Source organism: Chrysochloris asiatica, unplaced genomic scaffold (assembly GCF_000296735.1).
Source record: "Chrysochloris asiatica unplaced genomic scaffold, ChrAsi1.0 scaffold00037, whole genome shotgun sequence".
NCBI classification, from domain to species: domain Eukaryota; kingdom Metazoa; phylum Chordata; class Mammalia; order Afrosoricida; family Chrysochloridae; genus Chrysochloris; species Chrysochloris asiatica.
The window spans coordinates 21,610,392-21,622,458 of record NW_006408555.1 but is presented as its reverse complement, the minus strand read 5'-3'; the positions used below and the strand labels follow the sequence as shown (position 1 = coordinate 21,622,458).

The 12,067-nt window shown below is 37.4% G+C and overlaps 1 protein-coding gene across 1 annotated transcript in view; it reads left to right on the top strand.

Annotated features, from left to right (window-relative positions):
* SNTB2 (syntrophin, beta 2 (dystrophin-associated protein A1, 59kDa, basic component 2)) overlaps nucleotides 1-12,067 on the top strand; it is a 142,066-nt gene that overhangs the window by 100,558 nt on the left and 29,441 nt on the right. Inside the window, exon 4 of the mRNA XM_006860212.1 lies at nucleotides 8,246-8,388. Within this exon, the coding sequence (XP_006860274.1) occupies nucleotides 8,246-8,388 (143 nt within the window). The remainder of the gene's footprint in view (nucleotides 1-8,245; nucleotides 8,389-12,067) is intronic.

Genomic DNA, 12,067 nt, shown 5'->3' with positions numbered 1-12,067 from the left:
CCCTCCTTGCTATAAAACGTCTACCTTTACATTTCGGACCCTCATAAACAGTCCTGATAACAATTATTCACTATTGTATCACAAGAGCCCTGTCTGCATTTCATTTCATCAGCCCCGCCTAGTCAGATTGAATACTACTCACTGGAGATTCTACCTTCTTCCAGGCCCTCTGGATCTAGGTTCCCTCTTGAAAGCTTGTAAGCCAGTCACTTCTGCGCATGTTCTTTTATTTCTCTTTTATTTTTCAGCGTTTTGTTGTGAATTCAGCGAAGGTTAACAGAGCAGATCGTCAGTTTTACATTCAACAAATCATATACTTTGCTTCATTACAATGATTGCAATGCATTGGGTTCGTATTGCTTGTGGGCTTTCTTTTCATTTTCACTTCTGTTGTGTTAATATTTGCTAAATCTTTATCATTTTCTTCTTTTTTTTTTATTCTGATGTTGTTGTTGTTGTTAAGTGCCTTCAAGTTGGTTCTAACTTGTATAGATCCAGGATGGGAGTATTCATTTTCTTTGAGGTTACCCTGTGATATATTAATTTTTTTCCCTGTTTATCTTGAAATCTACTTGACTTCCTTGCCATTTGGAAATTCTATATCTACAGTATTTCTTCTTTTTGCTTTGTAGTTGACTTCATAATAAATTGGTATTTCTGGTTCTCTATTTTCAGTCTTGTAGGCTTGTTTTACTTTAAGTACCTGTATATTTTCTTGTCTTTCATGTTAGGAAAGTTTTCTTCTAATAACTCTTTGACAGTTTTCTCTGTACTTTTTATTTTCTCTTCCTATTTTCGATTCTGATCACCCATAAGTTGTTCCTTTTCATGGTGTGCCCACATAACTCTTAGCGTTTCTGTGGGTCTTTTCATTCTTTTTTCTGATTGTTCTTATAGCATTCTAGAATTGAGAGATTTATCTTCGAGCTCATTAATTTGGGCTTCCATAGCTTTGAATCTACTCTTTTGCTGTTTCAATGTATTACCCATTTCTGAGATCTTAGTATTAATCTTCTGGATTTCTAACAGCAGGTTTTGTACCGTGTCAACATTTGCCTTTATTTTGTCTGTTTGTTCTTGTAGTGTCTTCCTAAATTCTTCTAAAGATTTTCCTGCGTTCTCCTTCCTTCCCATGATATTTCTGTTAACTCATTGGAGGTACCTAAATATCATTCTCTAGGATTCCTTTTCAGTTAATTCCATTGCCTTTTCTTTCTCAGAAACATTTTCCAGCTCTGCATATTGGTCATTTGTTTAAACCATTCACCCTGGTTTTTTCATGTGAGCTAAAATTATCTGTTGTGTCTAGGACATTATGGAGTTGTCGTATTTGTAGTTAATTGATGAATGTATGTTGGGTTTTTAGGCTCTCACTAACTGTTTCCTGTGGGTGTAGTTAGAGAATGGAAGGTGTATGCCATTTTCATTTGCCGTTAGTGCACCTCTGTTTAGGGTGGTTGTGGTTGGTATTGGCTTTTGTGTCTGTTGTTGATCAGGTGGTATAGGAGCTGGTATTGGCTCTTTCCCAGTGGATGGAGCTACAGAGTTGTGGCTGTCCTGTATGGTCACATTTGCTGTCTCCTGTCTTCTGTCCAGTGGGAGAGAGGAGGACCCTAACCACACACACACACACCAGAAAGCAAAAGTGAACAAATAAACAAGCACCCTACAATAAAAAGAGAAAATAATAAAGCAACCAGAAAAAATAGAATAACTAAAAAGAGGGACAGGAAAATGGAGGTATAGAAAAGAAAAACAGAGAGAAAAGAAAAGGAAGAAATTAAACAAACAAAACAAAAAAGAGGGGAAATGAGAACCAGAAGAAAAGAAGGAAAAATAAAAGCAGAGATAGGGTAAAACTCAAGGGAATGGAAAGACAAGAGAAGAGCAAAAAATAAACAAAAATGAGACAACAAAGGGGAAAAACAAAATCCATTGTGCAATTGTTAGACCCAGAGAGGAGAAAACTTTGTGGGGCTCATGCCCCGCAAGGAGCTTACCAGGTAGATGTGGGAGGGATGTGACAGCAGAATTCCTGTCCCTAGATTTAGTTACTATAGGCCTAGTTGCTATCTATGTTCAAGGTCCTTAGTCCAGAAGTTCATGGATGCCCTTGATGGAGCTGGTTTTAACATCTGTTACTACCACAGGTCAGCAGAGGGCAGGGTGGCTGGTTGAAAGGGTTTCTGCTAGACTAGATAGTGTAGTGGTTACAAATCTGGCTGCGAACCACAAGGTCAGCAGTTTGAAACTACCAGCTGGTCAGCGGAAGAAAGATGAGGCTTTTTGCTCCTGTAATCCCTGCTTCACATGCGAACCCTGTTCTCAGCGTGGGTGGATGGGGGTGGGAGTTGGCCTCACCTTTCCTGTGTGAATCTACTCTGCCACACCTCTTTTGTTGACAAAGCTGGTCACACTGTGTCTGGCCAATCTCCTCTCGCCATTCCCGCTCAGCTTCTGCTCCTAGCAAGCACTCGATCCTCTTCTCTAACCTTTCTTCTGAAGTTCAGGGTTCTAGGATTTTCATCCTAGTCCTTTTCATTTGGTCTCTTGTGTCTCTGTAGCAGAGGAGCCATGTAGTGTGTCTGCCTATCCTGCCATCTTGCTGGAAGTGCTTTTTATGACCATCTTGGAAAACACACACCATCACTTCTGCTTTATTCTTTTCATTTAGAAGCGAGTCACTGAATCTTGCTTACACCCAAGGAGAAGAGAATTTAAGTTGTACTTTCTGAAGAAAAGAGTAGCAAAGAAGTGTGCACATATTTTTTAACTACTACAAAGTGTATGCATTTGCAATTTTGAGCAACATTGCCAATTTGCCTTCCATTGGGGTTTTTTAATTTAGATTCCTACAGCAATGTAAGAGAATTGCCAGGATTTTGAAGTGAACTTAATTTATGCTACATAACAATGAATAGAAAGAAGACAAACAGTGCCACCAGTTTCACCATCTGCCTGCCTTTTAGGGCTGTATGTCTCTGTGTGTTTGCTTCGCTCATTTGTGAGCTGTTAGAAAACAGATTTTCCAAATCTTTATTGCCTCCAGAGAACTTAGCCTATTTGTAGACAGTAGGTGTACAATACCTTTTTTCTTTGTCTGGTCAACCATTATTCATGGATTCCACAGTTGTAAATATATGTACTTGCTAAAATTTTTATTTGTAACCCCAAAATCAATAATCATAGAGCTTTTGTGGTCATTCACACATTCATAGCCATGTTCAGAGAGTTAAAAAATGTTAGTCACATGATGTACACTTTACCAGCTGAGATAAAACTATTACAGGAAAGAAAAGAGAGCCCATCTTTAAAGATATATATATATATAAAATATAGACTCTTTATTAAGTCTTAAACAAAAGTAAACATAAGACAAAGACAAACATATATCCACCCGCATGAGGGAAATCATGGACTTTATGATAAATTTCCAAAGTTCTGTCTCCAAATAATGACCTTTTGTAGGGCACAGAGAACAAAAGAATCATCTTCCACAACCGTGACTGACAGCAGCAGCCCTGGGTCTTGCCAGGCTTACATATAGCAGGGAGGAGACTATAGCAGATAGAAAATCTTACAGTTTCTGAGGCTCTCAGGGTATAACATCAAATACTGGACCATTAAAGGGGTGTGTCCAAGAATTTTCGTACAAGAGCTGGCTGGGGGAAGTGGCCCCAAAACCTACTTTTAAATATACTGTTTGTTAACTCTTGGCTGTTCAGTGATCAGGGGTGCATGAGGTACTCAACAAAAATTGGCAACGAAAAATTTAAACCTAGGCACAAGATGGAATTAAGCTCTGCTAGGCTGGAGTCATTCACAGGCAAGAAGTCTTCAGATGTCACGCTCTACAGCAGAACAAGGAGACACTCTGCCTTCTTGTTTCAGCTCTCATAAACTATTGTCTTTTATGTGATCTACTTGCTGTTGTTCCATGCCATCAAGTTGGTTCCAACTCATGGCAACCTGGTAGAGGATTTCTGTGGCTGTTACTTAGAAAGCTTCATCTTTCTTCTTAGAAGCATCTGGTAGGTTCGAACCACCAACTTTGTGGTTCCCAGCCCAGTGCTTATCCTACGGTGCCATCTTGTACTCTTAGGGGATCTACTTAGTGCCACGTTTTCTACATTTCTGTGCCTTGTTTTGGATAATTTCTCTGTTTAACATGATGTGATGTGCCTCACAGGGAAAATATGTGTGTTAAATAAGCTCCATTCAGGCGTGAGTTTTTAGTACTCTTGGCCATGAATTCAATTGCTAGCAAATTAAAATATACATACTAAATAAGGTATCTTTAAACAGATACCCACATAAAAAGCAAGGTTGTATATCGATCATTTGACGAAAATGTGATTGAAGTTCCCAGAATACAATCTTGTGTCCTCCCCAGTAGCATTGGTTCAGTATTCACTAATTCAGCCTTTGCAGCAATTTATAACCCATAAGTACACATAATAATTGTAAGATATTGTCCAAGAACAGAAGGTCAGCATTAGGGAATAACTTTAAGTAGAGAAGTTTTAACCACTTTTAAAATAGTACCACTGAACTAATTCAAAGTAGTTTCCAAATTAGTCTTTTGATTTTCATTTATTTGAAATAGTTGGTTGAGTTTCCCAAGTAAAATATCACTGTCAGAATGAGATATTCAAACAAGACTTCCTACCATTTTCATAGCTACTGTAGAATGAACTTTTGTAGGCGATAAAGGTTAAACTAGGGAAATTCCACAACTCTTTCTAAGTCTGCTGTTGTTTCATTCTGTGAGTATAAAAATAGTCAAGAAAATTTTGGATCATGTAATCTGTTTAAAGGACTCCTGGTGTAGCACTGTAGGATCAGCATTGGACTGCGAACCACAGGTTGGCAGTTCAAACCCACCAGCTGTGCCTCAGAAACCCTATATAAGGTCACTGAATTAGAGCAGACTCGACAGCACTTAACAACAACAATCTCTTTAAGATAGGTAGACCTCCCTTTTGGCAAGAAGTATGTTTCCTGAAGAACTTTCAGTAAATACAAGTGTTCCAGTTACACCTAAGATATTTTGGGCTGATAATTTAGGGAATTTCATTTATCCAACATAAAGTGAGCTCTCCTTAATTTATCTTTTTTATTTTTTATTGTCATAAATTGAATTTGCTTAAACCAGGAAATACATCCACTACAGAGGACTGACCAATAACAAATTCTCTGCATAGGAACTTCAATCTCATTATCAATACTGTTATTTTTGTGATTGATAATTCACTTTTAATTGTTTATATTTTTACCAGAGTTTTCTGTGAGTCTATTAAATGAAGGACATGTATCCTCAGAATAATTTTTTGAAGCATTTAGATATTGACTAGAAAAATTATAGCAGCCAATGAGAAGTTTTAAGACTCAAACTTTAGAGGAATGATTTCTTTCATTATTGCGGTTTTCTTACTTGATTTTTAAATTAGTAACAGAAGTGTATTACCTATCAAAAAGGAAGATTTATAAGATTAAGGGATTTAGGAAATAAATTTATAAATGTTAAATCTTTTCTCATCTTTAGTTCTATCCAACTCTACTTACTAGAAAGTAAAATTTGGAAAAGATCTTGCCAGGTTTATGTGTGCATGGGTGTTTGAAGCAGAAGCAAATTAAACTCTCACATTGATATCTCTTTTTCCTCCAGTCAAAAACTCCGTGATAGAGCCCCAAGGCTGCCTGTCCTGATGCACAACCAAAAACACATAGTACATTTTGCAGGTAGCATACTGACTCCAGTGAAAGCAAACAATAACCTTAGATGTTAAGGCAAGTAGACAGACAGAATGACTTAGTCAGCTTTCACTTTCTCTCTAGCATAAGTAGAAAAGAAGAAAGATAATTTTTTTTTAAATGACTCAACAGAGGTAGAGAATAAACACTTTTTGTTGTTTTTATTTAAACAAAAAGTTCTCTGTCTTCAAATTGAACACTCCTTCAATTGGCATTAGAATTTTTTTTCCTTCAGAACCAAAAATAACTTCTTTTGGAGGGAGTAAATTAAACCGAGGCTTTCTGAATGCAAATACTCTTATCTAGACTTCAGAATCTCTCTTGTCACTTAGAAAAGCACAAAATCATTTTAAAAAATCAGATTGTCATTTAAACTCTTTAGGAAGAAAGATTTTTTTGTATTTCCTCTATTGAAATTTATATGTAACAGTCTCAGAGACACAGACTTAGTAGGGAGTATAAACTAGAGATCCCTTTGGGTATCTGTGATCCAAAAATGTCAGAATCCAAGGGAATCTCCTTAGAGCTACTATTACTCAGCTACCCATATAATAGTGTAAAGGAGGACAAAATTTGAGCTCACTATAAAGAAAACCTTATTTCTGTAATATTGTCCTTGAATTCTCAATGTCCAGTCATGTTTTTGTTGCTTTAAGTACATGGTAGAACTTGGCTTACTTCACTGGTTTGAGTTCACTTCCCACTGTTGGAATGAGCTCATGGCTCTAGCTAACAGAGAGTCCCAGTGGTAGGTGTCATTACACAGAGCTGAACCACTCAGGTCACTTTGCATATTATAGATATCCTCTTAAACTCTTCTGTTATGTCCATATTACCTTGAGAAATCATTATTGTTGTCAAGTACCATCAAGTGTATTCTGACTCATAGTTGACCCTGTATAGAGTTTCCGAAGAGCAGCTGGTGAGTTTGAACCAGGGATGTTGTTATTTCATGTGTAGGATGTTCTATGGAATGAAGAATTAATACATGAGTTGTTGTTAAGTGCTGTCGAGTCAGTTGCAACTCATAGCGACCCTATATAGAATTTCCGAGGAACAGCTGGTGAATTTGAACTGCAGGTCTTGCAATTCAAAGCAACCTTATGCTCCAGTGCTTATCCTACAGTGAATGCCACACCAGGGAGTCACTAAGGAAGAGAAAATGGAAGGCAGCCGCAGTAATAGTGAGTTGAAGGAGCACCATTCAGAGTCTTCCTTGTTAAGCAGTTCCTACTCAAAGATGTCATCATGGTGAGGTTTTGATGATGACAGGGCTTTTCTTGAACAAAACCTTTTACTTTGTAGACATGGATCCATGACAGTGTGGATAAGTAGTGGATGTTTTACCCATTTTAAAACTTACCAAGATGACTGAGCTTTACGCAGTTAAATGCAATGGTACATTTGAAACTGAAATGTAAGTTTTCTAAAATATAATAGAGAATTATTTGACAATAGGAGGTATCAATGTTTTCCTAAATACAACATAGCGGGTTCTGATCAGTGTTTTTCTGAAAAATTAAATAGAAGATATCAGAGTCCATTGCACCAAGTTTGGGGGTTAGTGCTGTTGAACCTTTTATTCAGTTATATAGTCATGTGCTGCATAACGAGTGGGAACGTCCAACCAAGCCTATTATATAAGTTTTGAGGTGCATGCAAAGGTTCATGATAACAGACAGATTACACTTTTCCATGTGCAACAAGTTTATTATTACTACTGTAATATTATGTTAAATGTTTAAGTATATATGCAAACTTTCTTTAATGTTTTCTATGCATAGAAAGGGACACTTTATACCATATACTAAGACAAGCATTGACTAACTAACATTAAGTATGAACCTTACCGAACTGTTCCAATTTATTTACAAATTGAACTTAGGAGCAGATTTAGAAATGGAATTTGTCCATAATCTGGAGATTGCCTGCGTATAATATGGTGTTTTCAAAATGTCCAAATCACATAATGTCCTATTTCACAGAATATATTGTAGATGTTGAGCAACAGATAATTGTATATGTATGTGTATATTGGGTTTCAATATAAAATGTATTGTAAGTCTTGCTAAAAAATGTTTGGAAAGCTGTAATGTTTAGATTACAGACTTCTTTGTATTTCTGCTCTGTGTTGGGGTCTGATGCCACTCCAACATCAGACATATTGAAATTGTTCATCATTTTGAACAAATCACTATATATTTAATAAGAATTGGTGATATTCAGGTATTATAAAATGGGACTAAAAATGTATCATATCACTAAATAATGTCTGTAACTCACTGGGAAAGGGCTTCTGCAAACTATACAGACCACGTCTCACCTCCCAGTCGAAAATCCAGATCGCTAAGAAAGAACCTGAGGATGTTTCCCTGCTCTTACCTCTCCTAGGACTTGGGATAGAGACTTCTGTGTACGTCATTATTGAAGGGACTTTTATAATACATGTCACTATAATTAACTTTCCTTCTGAATTTCACCATTGCAACAGGCAAAACTAGATGGTGGAAGACAGCAATGGAGACCTGTCCTCATGGCTGTGACTGAGAAGGATTTGCTGCTCTATGACTGCATGCCATGGACAAGGGACGCCTGGGCATCACCATGCCACAGCTACCCTCTTGTTGCCACAAGGTAAGACTACAAAAAAAAGGCATGTGTCCTGGTCTAAATCTACTGAGAATTTCAAACTGAATTCTGTTATCTTCAATGCCTAAAATACCATTTAAATAACTGATGTCACTGATTTAGACGAAAAGTTTTCTTCTACAACTTTATTGATCTTTTCGCAGCTTCTGGTTCAGAATAAATTGTCCGTCAGTCGTATTTGTGTGTGATTTTTAGGTGGCTGAAGGAGCTTCCTAACTTGCTTAGTCATGAAGATAAGTGGATAGTGGGTTTTTTTCACCCCTTTAATTTCTTAACAGTAACTAGAAAACCACTAAAATTGTGGCAGCCTTTTGACTGAGTGATGAAAGCATCTAAACCAGATTGTGCCCCTGTGGATAAACCATACCACTCACACAAAATAGTCTCTAAAGTTTCTTTCTAGTGTAAGAGTACATCATTTTGAAGAACTTTTTATTGTGAGTTGAGTGAATGTTTACAGACAAGACCATCAGTTTTACATTCACCAGATCACACAGTTTGTTTCATTTCAGGGATTGGGGCTGCATCAGTAGTTAGCCGATTCCTACCTGTGCTTCTTCTTTCCATTCCATCGATCCCTTCTCAACATTGTCCTTAGGTAAATGTTGTTGCCCTTTTGATCTTGGATGATTGACCATTCCATTGTGAGCATACCTTCCTAGTGTTGGTGTCCCCCCATATACTTATCTACTGCTTGGCTGAAAATTGAGACACAAGGGTGAATTCAGTTCCAGACCTGAAGGATGGTCAAAGGCTACAATTTGGAGTTCCTCCAATCTCTTTCTTACTGGTAAACCTAGTCTTTTTTTTTTTATAATTTTGAGTTTTATTCCATTTTTTTCCCTACTCTATCTGGGACCTTCTTATATGATCCTTTTCAGAGCAGTTGGTAGTGGTAGCTGGATGCCATCTAGTTTTCTGGTCTCAGACTGGTCGCTGTTCACCTGCTCCATTAGTCCATTGGGCTAGTTGATCACAAGCATTTTCAATTTTCACCACTCTTCCTTTCTTCCACACGTGGAAAGACTGATAGCTGCCCCTTAGATAGTCACTAATGAGCCTTTAAGATCCCATATGCTACTCACCAAAGTGTAGGATGTAGAATATTGTTTTTGTGGGCTAAGAGCACATCATTTTGATACCATCAAATAAATATTCATTTGACTGGAAGCAACAGTATATTTCTAGCATGCCAGATGTGAGGTGTTGGGAGGGAAAAGAGCAGAGAAATGTTGGTTTAAGGGCCAAGATGCCTTAAGGGATAGTCACTGTGAAGCTTGAATACATATTCATATTCCTTTTTATTTGGATTAAAAATAATAATAAGATGTTCATGTGACTCCAAACCTAGACATTAAAAAGAAGCCCTTCAGAAAAGTATTTGGCAGTCAAAAGAGCTAAGTGATGGAACCATCTGGTGTGTCCTTTAAGGAACAGTGTGGTGGGTGTATCCTCTGTTGAGCAGAAAAAGATTTGAGTGAAAGAGAATACTCTTTGCATGAAAGGGAAACTCACTTTATTTAAGATTTCCTTTAAGATATTAAATGCCCTTATGTATATTATTCTTTTTATATAAATGTGCGTTCTGTGATATACAAGTTCTCTTTAAATAACACTTATAATTAAAACAAAACAAACAGAATTAATAGTAAACAAGATTGAATTGAAGGACTAAGATTATTCTTTAATAAATTGAGTCTGAATCCCTGTTCCTCAACTCTTAGTTAATTAGGGTATCATCTTCCTTAACCTTTCCGTGCCACAGGTCTCTAATTGGTAAAGTGGACCCAGATGAGATAGGATGGGTGTGAGCATTACGCGAGTGAATACTTGTAGAGTGCCTCAAATGGTGTCTGACACATTATAAGTGCTCAGTTAAGTGTTACTGCTTGAAATTCTAATAAAAATGATTTTTAAATGAAAATTATGTCAAAGGAGAAGAATTCTATTTAAAAAGTATAATTGGGTTAATCTGGCCATTATTAAAAGAGGAATTCTGGTGCTACCTGACTGTTTTTACAAGTAGTGAAAGGTCCATATTAAATGTGAGGAATTCAGGTGTACTGTGTGGATCATGCAAATTAAACTGGCCATTAATTAAAGGGGTGTGCCTGTAGCTCTCTGAATATTTTGGCTCTTAATATAGTTAATTAATGTAACAGCAGGGATTGTCCACTTCCTGTTCAAGAAATCCCAGCACAGACTTGACAGGCAGATGAAAGGTGTGGTTTGTTTATGTGGCTCTGTTGGCCAAGTATTAATTGGTTTAAGTCACTGCATGCTAGAGTTGAGTGCTGCCAAATCATTTTCTGCTAGCCAGAGTGGGCAGTGTGGCCACTAAGAGAGACCAGAGGGTGGAACCAGACCAGGAGATACTCTGCAGAGGTAGACAGACCAGAAAGTGGTCTACTTATGTTTTTTTAGTGTGTGGGAAAGTGTTCAAGATTTATGAGTAAAAAGAAAGGACTGAATGTTCAGTTTCACTCATTTTGTTTCTACTACTTTGAAGCATGTTCTTATGAGTGATATGACAGGGGGAAAAGCTAACATAAATAAACACAATAGGGAAAGGAAAGGAAATTAAGGACCTTGGTTATCCACAAAAGAAAATAAACCAAAGTGAAACTCACGCTATTGCATTGATTCTGACTCATAGCAACCCAATAGGTCAGAGTAGGCTGCTCCATAGGCTTTCCCAGGCTGGGATCTTGGTGCTGTAGGATCAACACTGAACTGCAAACCACAAGGTCAGCAGTTCCAAACCACCACCTGCTCCTCAGAAACCCTATACAGGATTGCTAGGAGTCAGTACTGACTCTTAACAACAATCTTTTTGGAAGCAGACTGCCACACCTTTCTCCCTCAGAAAGCAGCTGCGCACTTTAACCACCATGTCACCAGGGTTTCTCAAAAGAAGATGATGTGGTGGTTTGCTGTTGAGTCAGTTCCTACACATAGTGACCCTGTATGGGGTTTCCAAGGCTCTAAAGTCTTTACAGAAACAGAAAGCCTCGTTATTTTCACACAAAGTGGCTGAGGGATTCAATTTTGTGATTAGGCCAAATGTGTGACTCTCTACACTGCCAAGGCTCCTTCAAAAGGAGATGATCTCTGATACATTGAGAAATCATTGTAGTTCTAAACTGGAGAACATTCTTAATGTGAAGTAACTATAACATGAGTTACCATTTATATTGGATTAAATGTTTATAGATTCTCCGAAACGAATACTGTTTCTTAATAGCTAGTATTTCTGGTCATCGAGGAGTTAAGTAAATCATGAGAGTGATGAATGAAGAGAGTTTTTATTTTACACATTTCTTGAGATTAAAGCCAGATAACATAACATAGGCAGAAAGAGATACCTTGGTTTATAGGTGATAGGAAATTTATCATCATTCCCTATAAACTTTCTTTGAGTGAAAAAAAATTCAAAGGTAGTGTGGTTACAACCTAGAAAACTGAGTAGTGGTGTGCTTATAAGACTTAGGGGGCAAAAGTTGCTACACAGCCTTTGCATGAGCTCATCTGGACTCCCTAAAAAAGGGGGATTTTGGCAGTATGTCCTAACCAACTGCTGCTCAGCATGAGTTCTGCAGCTGGTTTCAATTATAATCCTTGTGCCAAGTATTTCATAATCAACTCTGTAGGGGAAAAAAAAAAC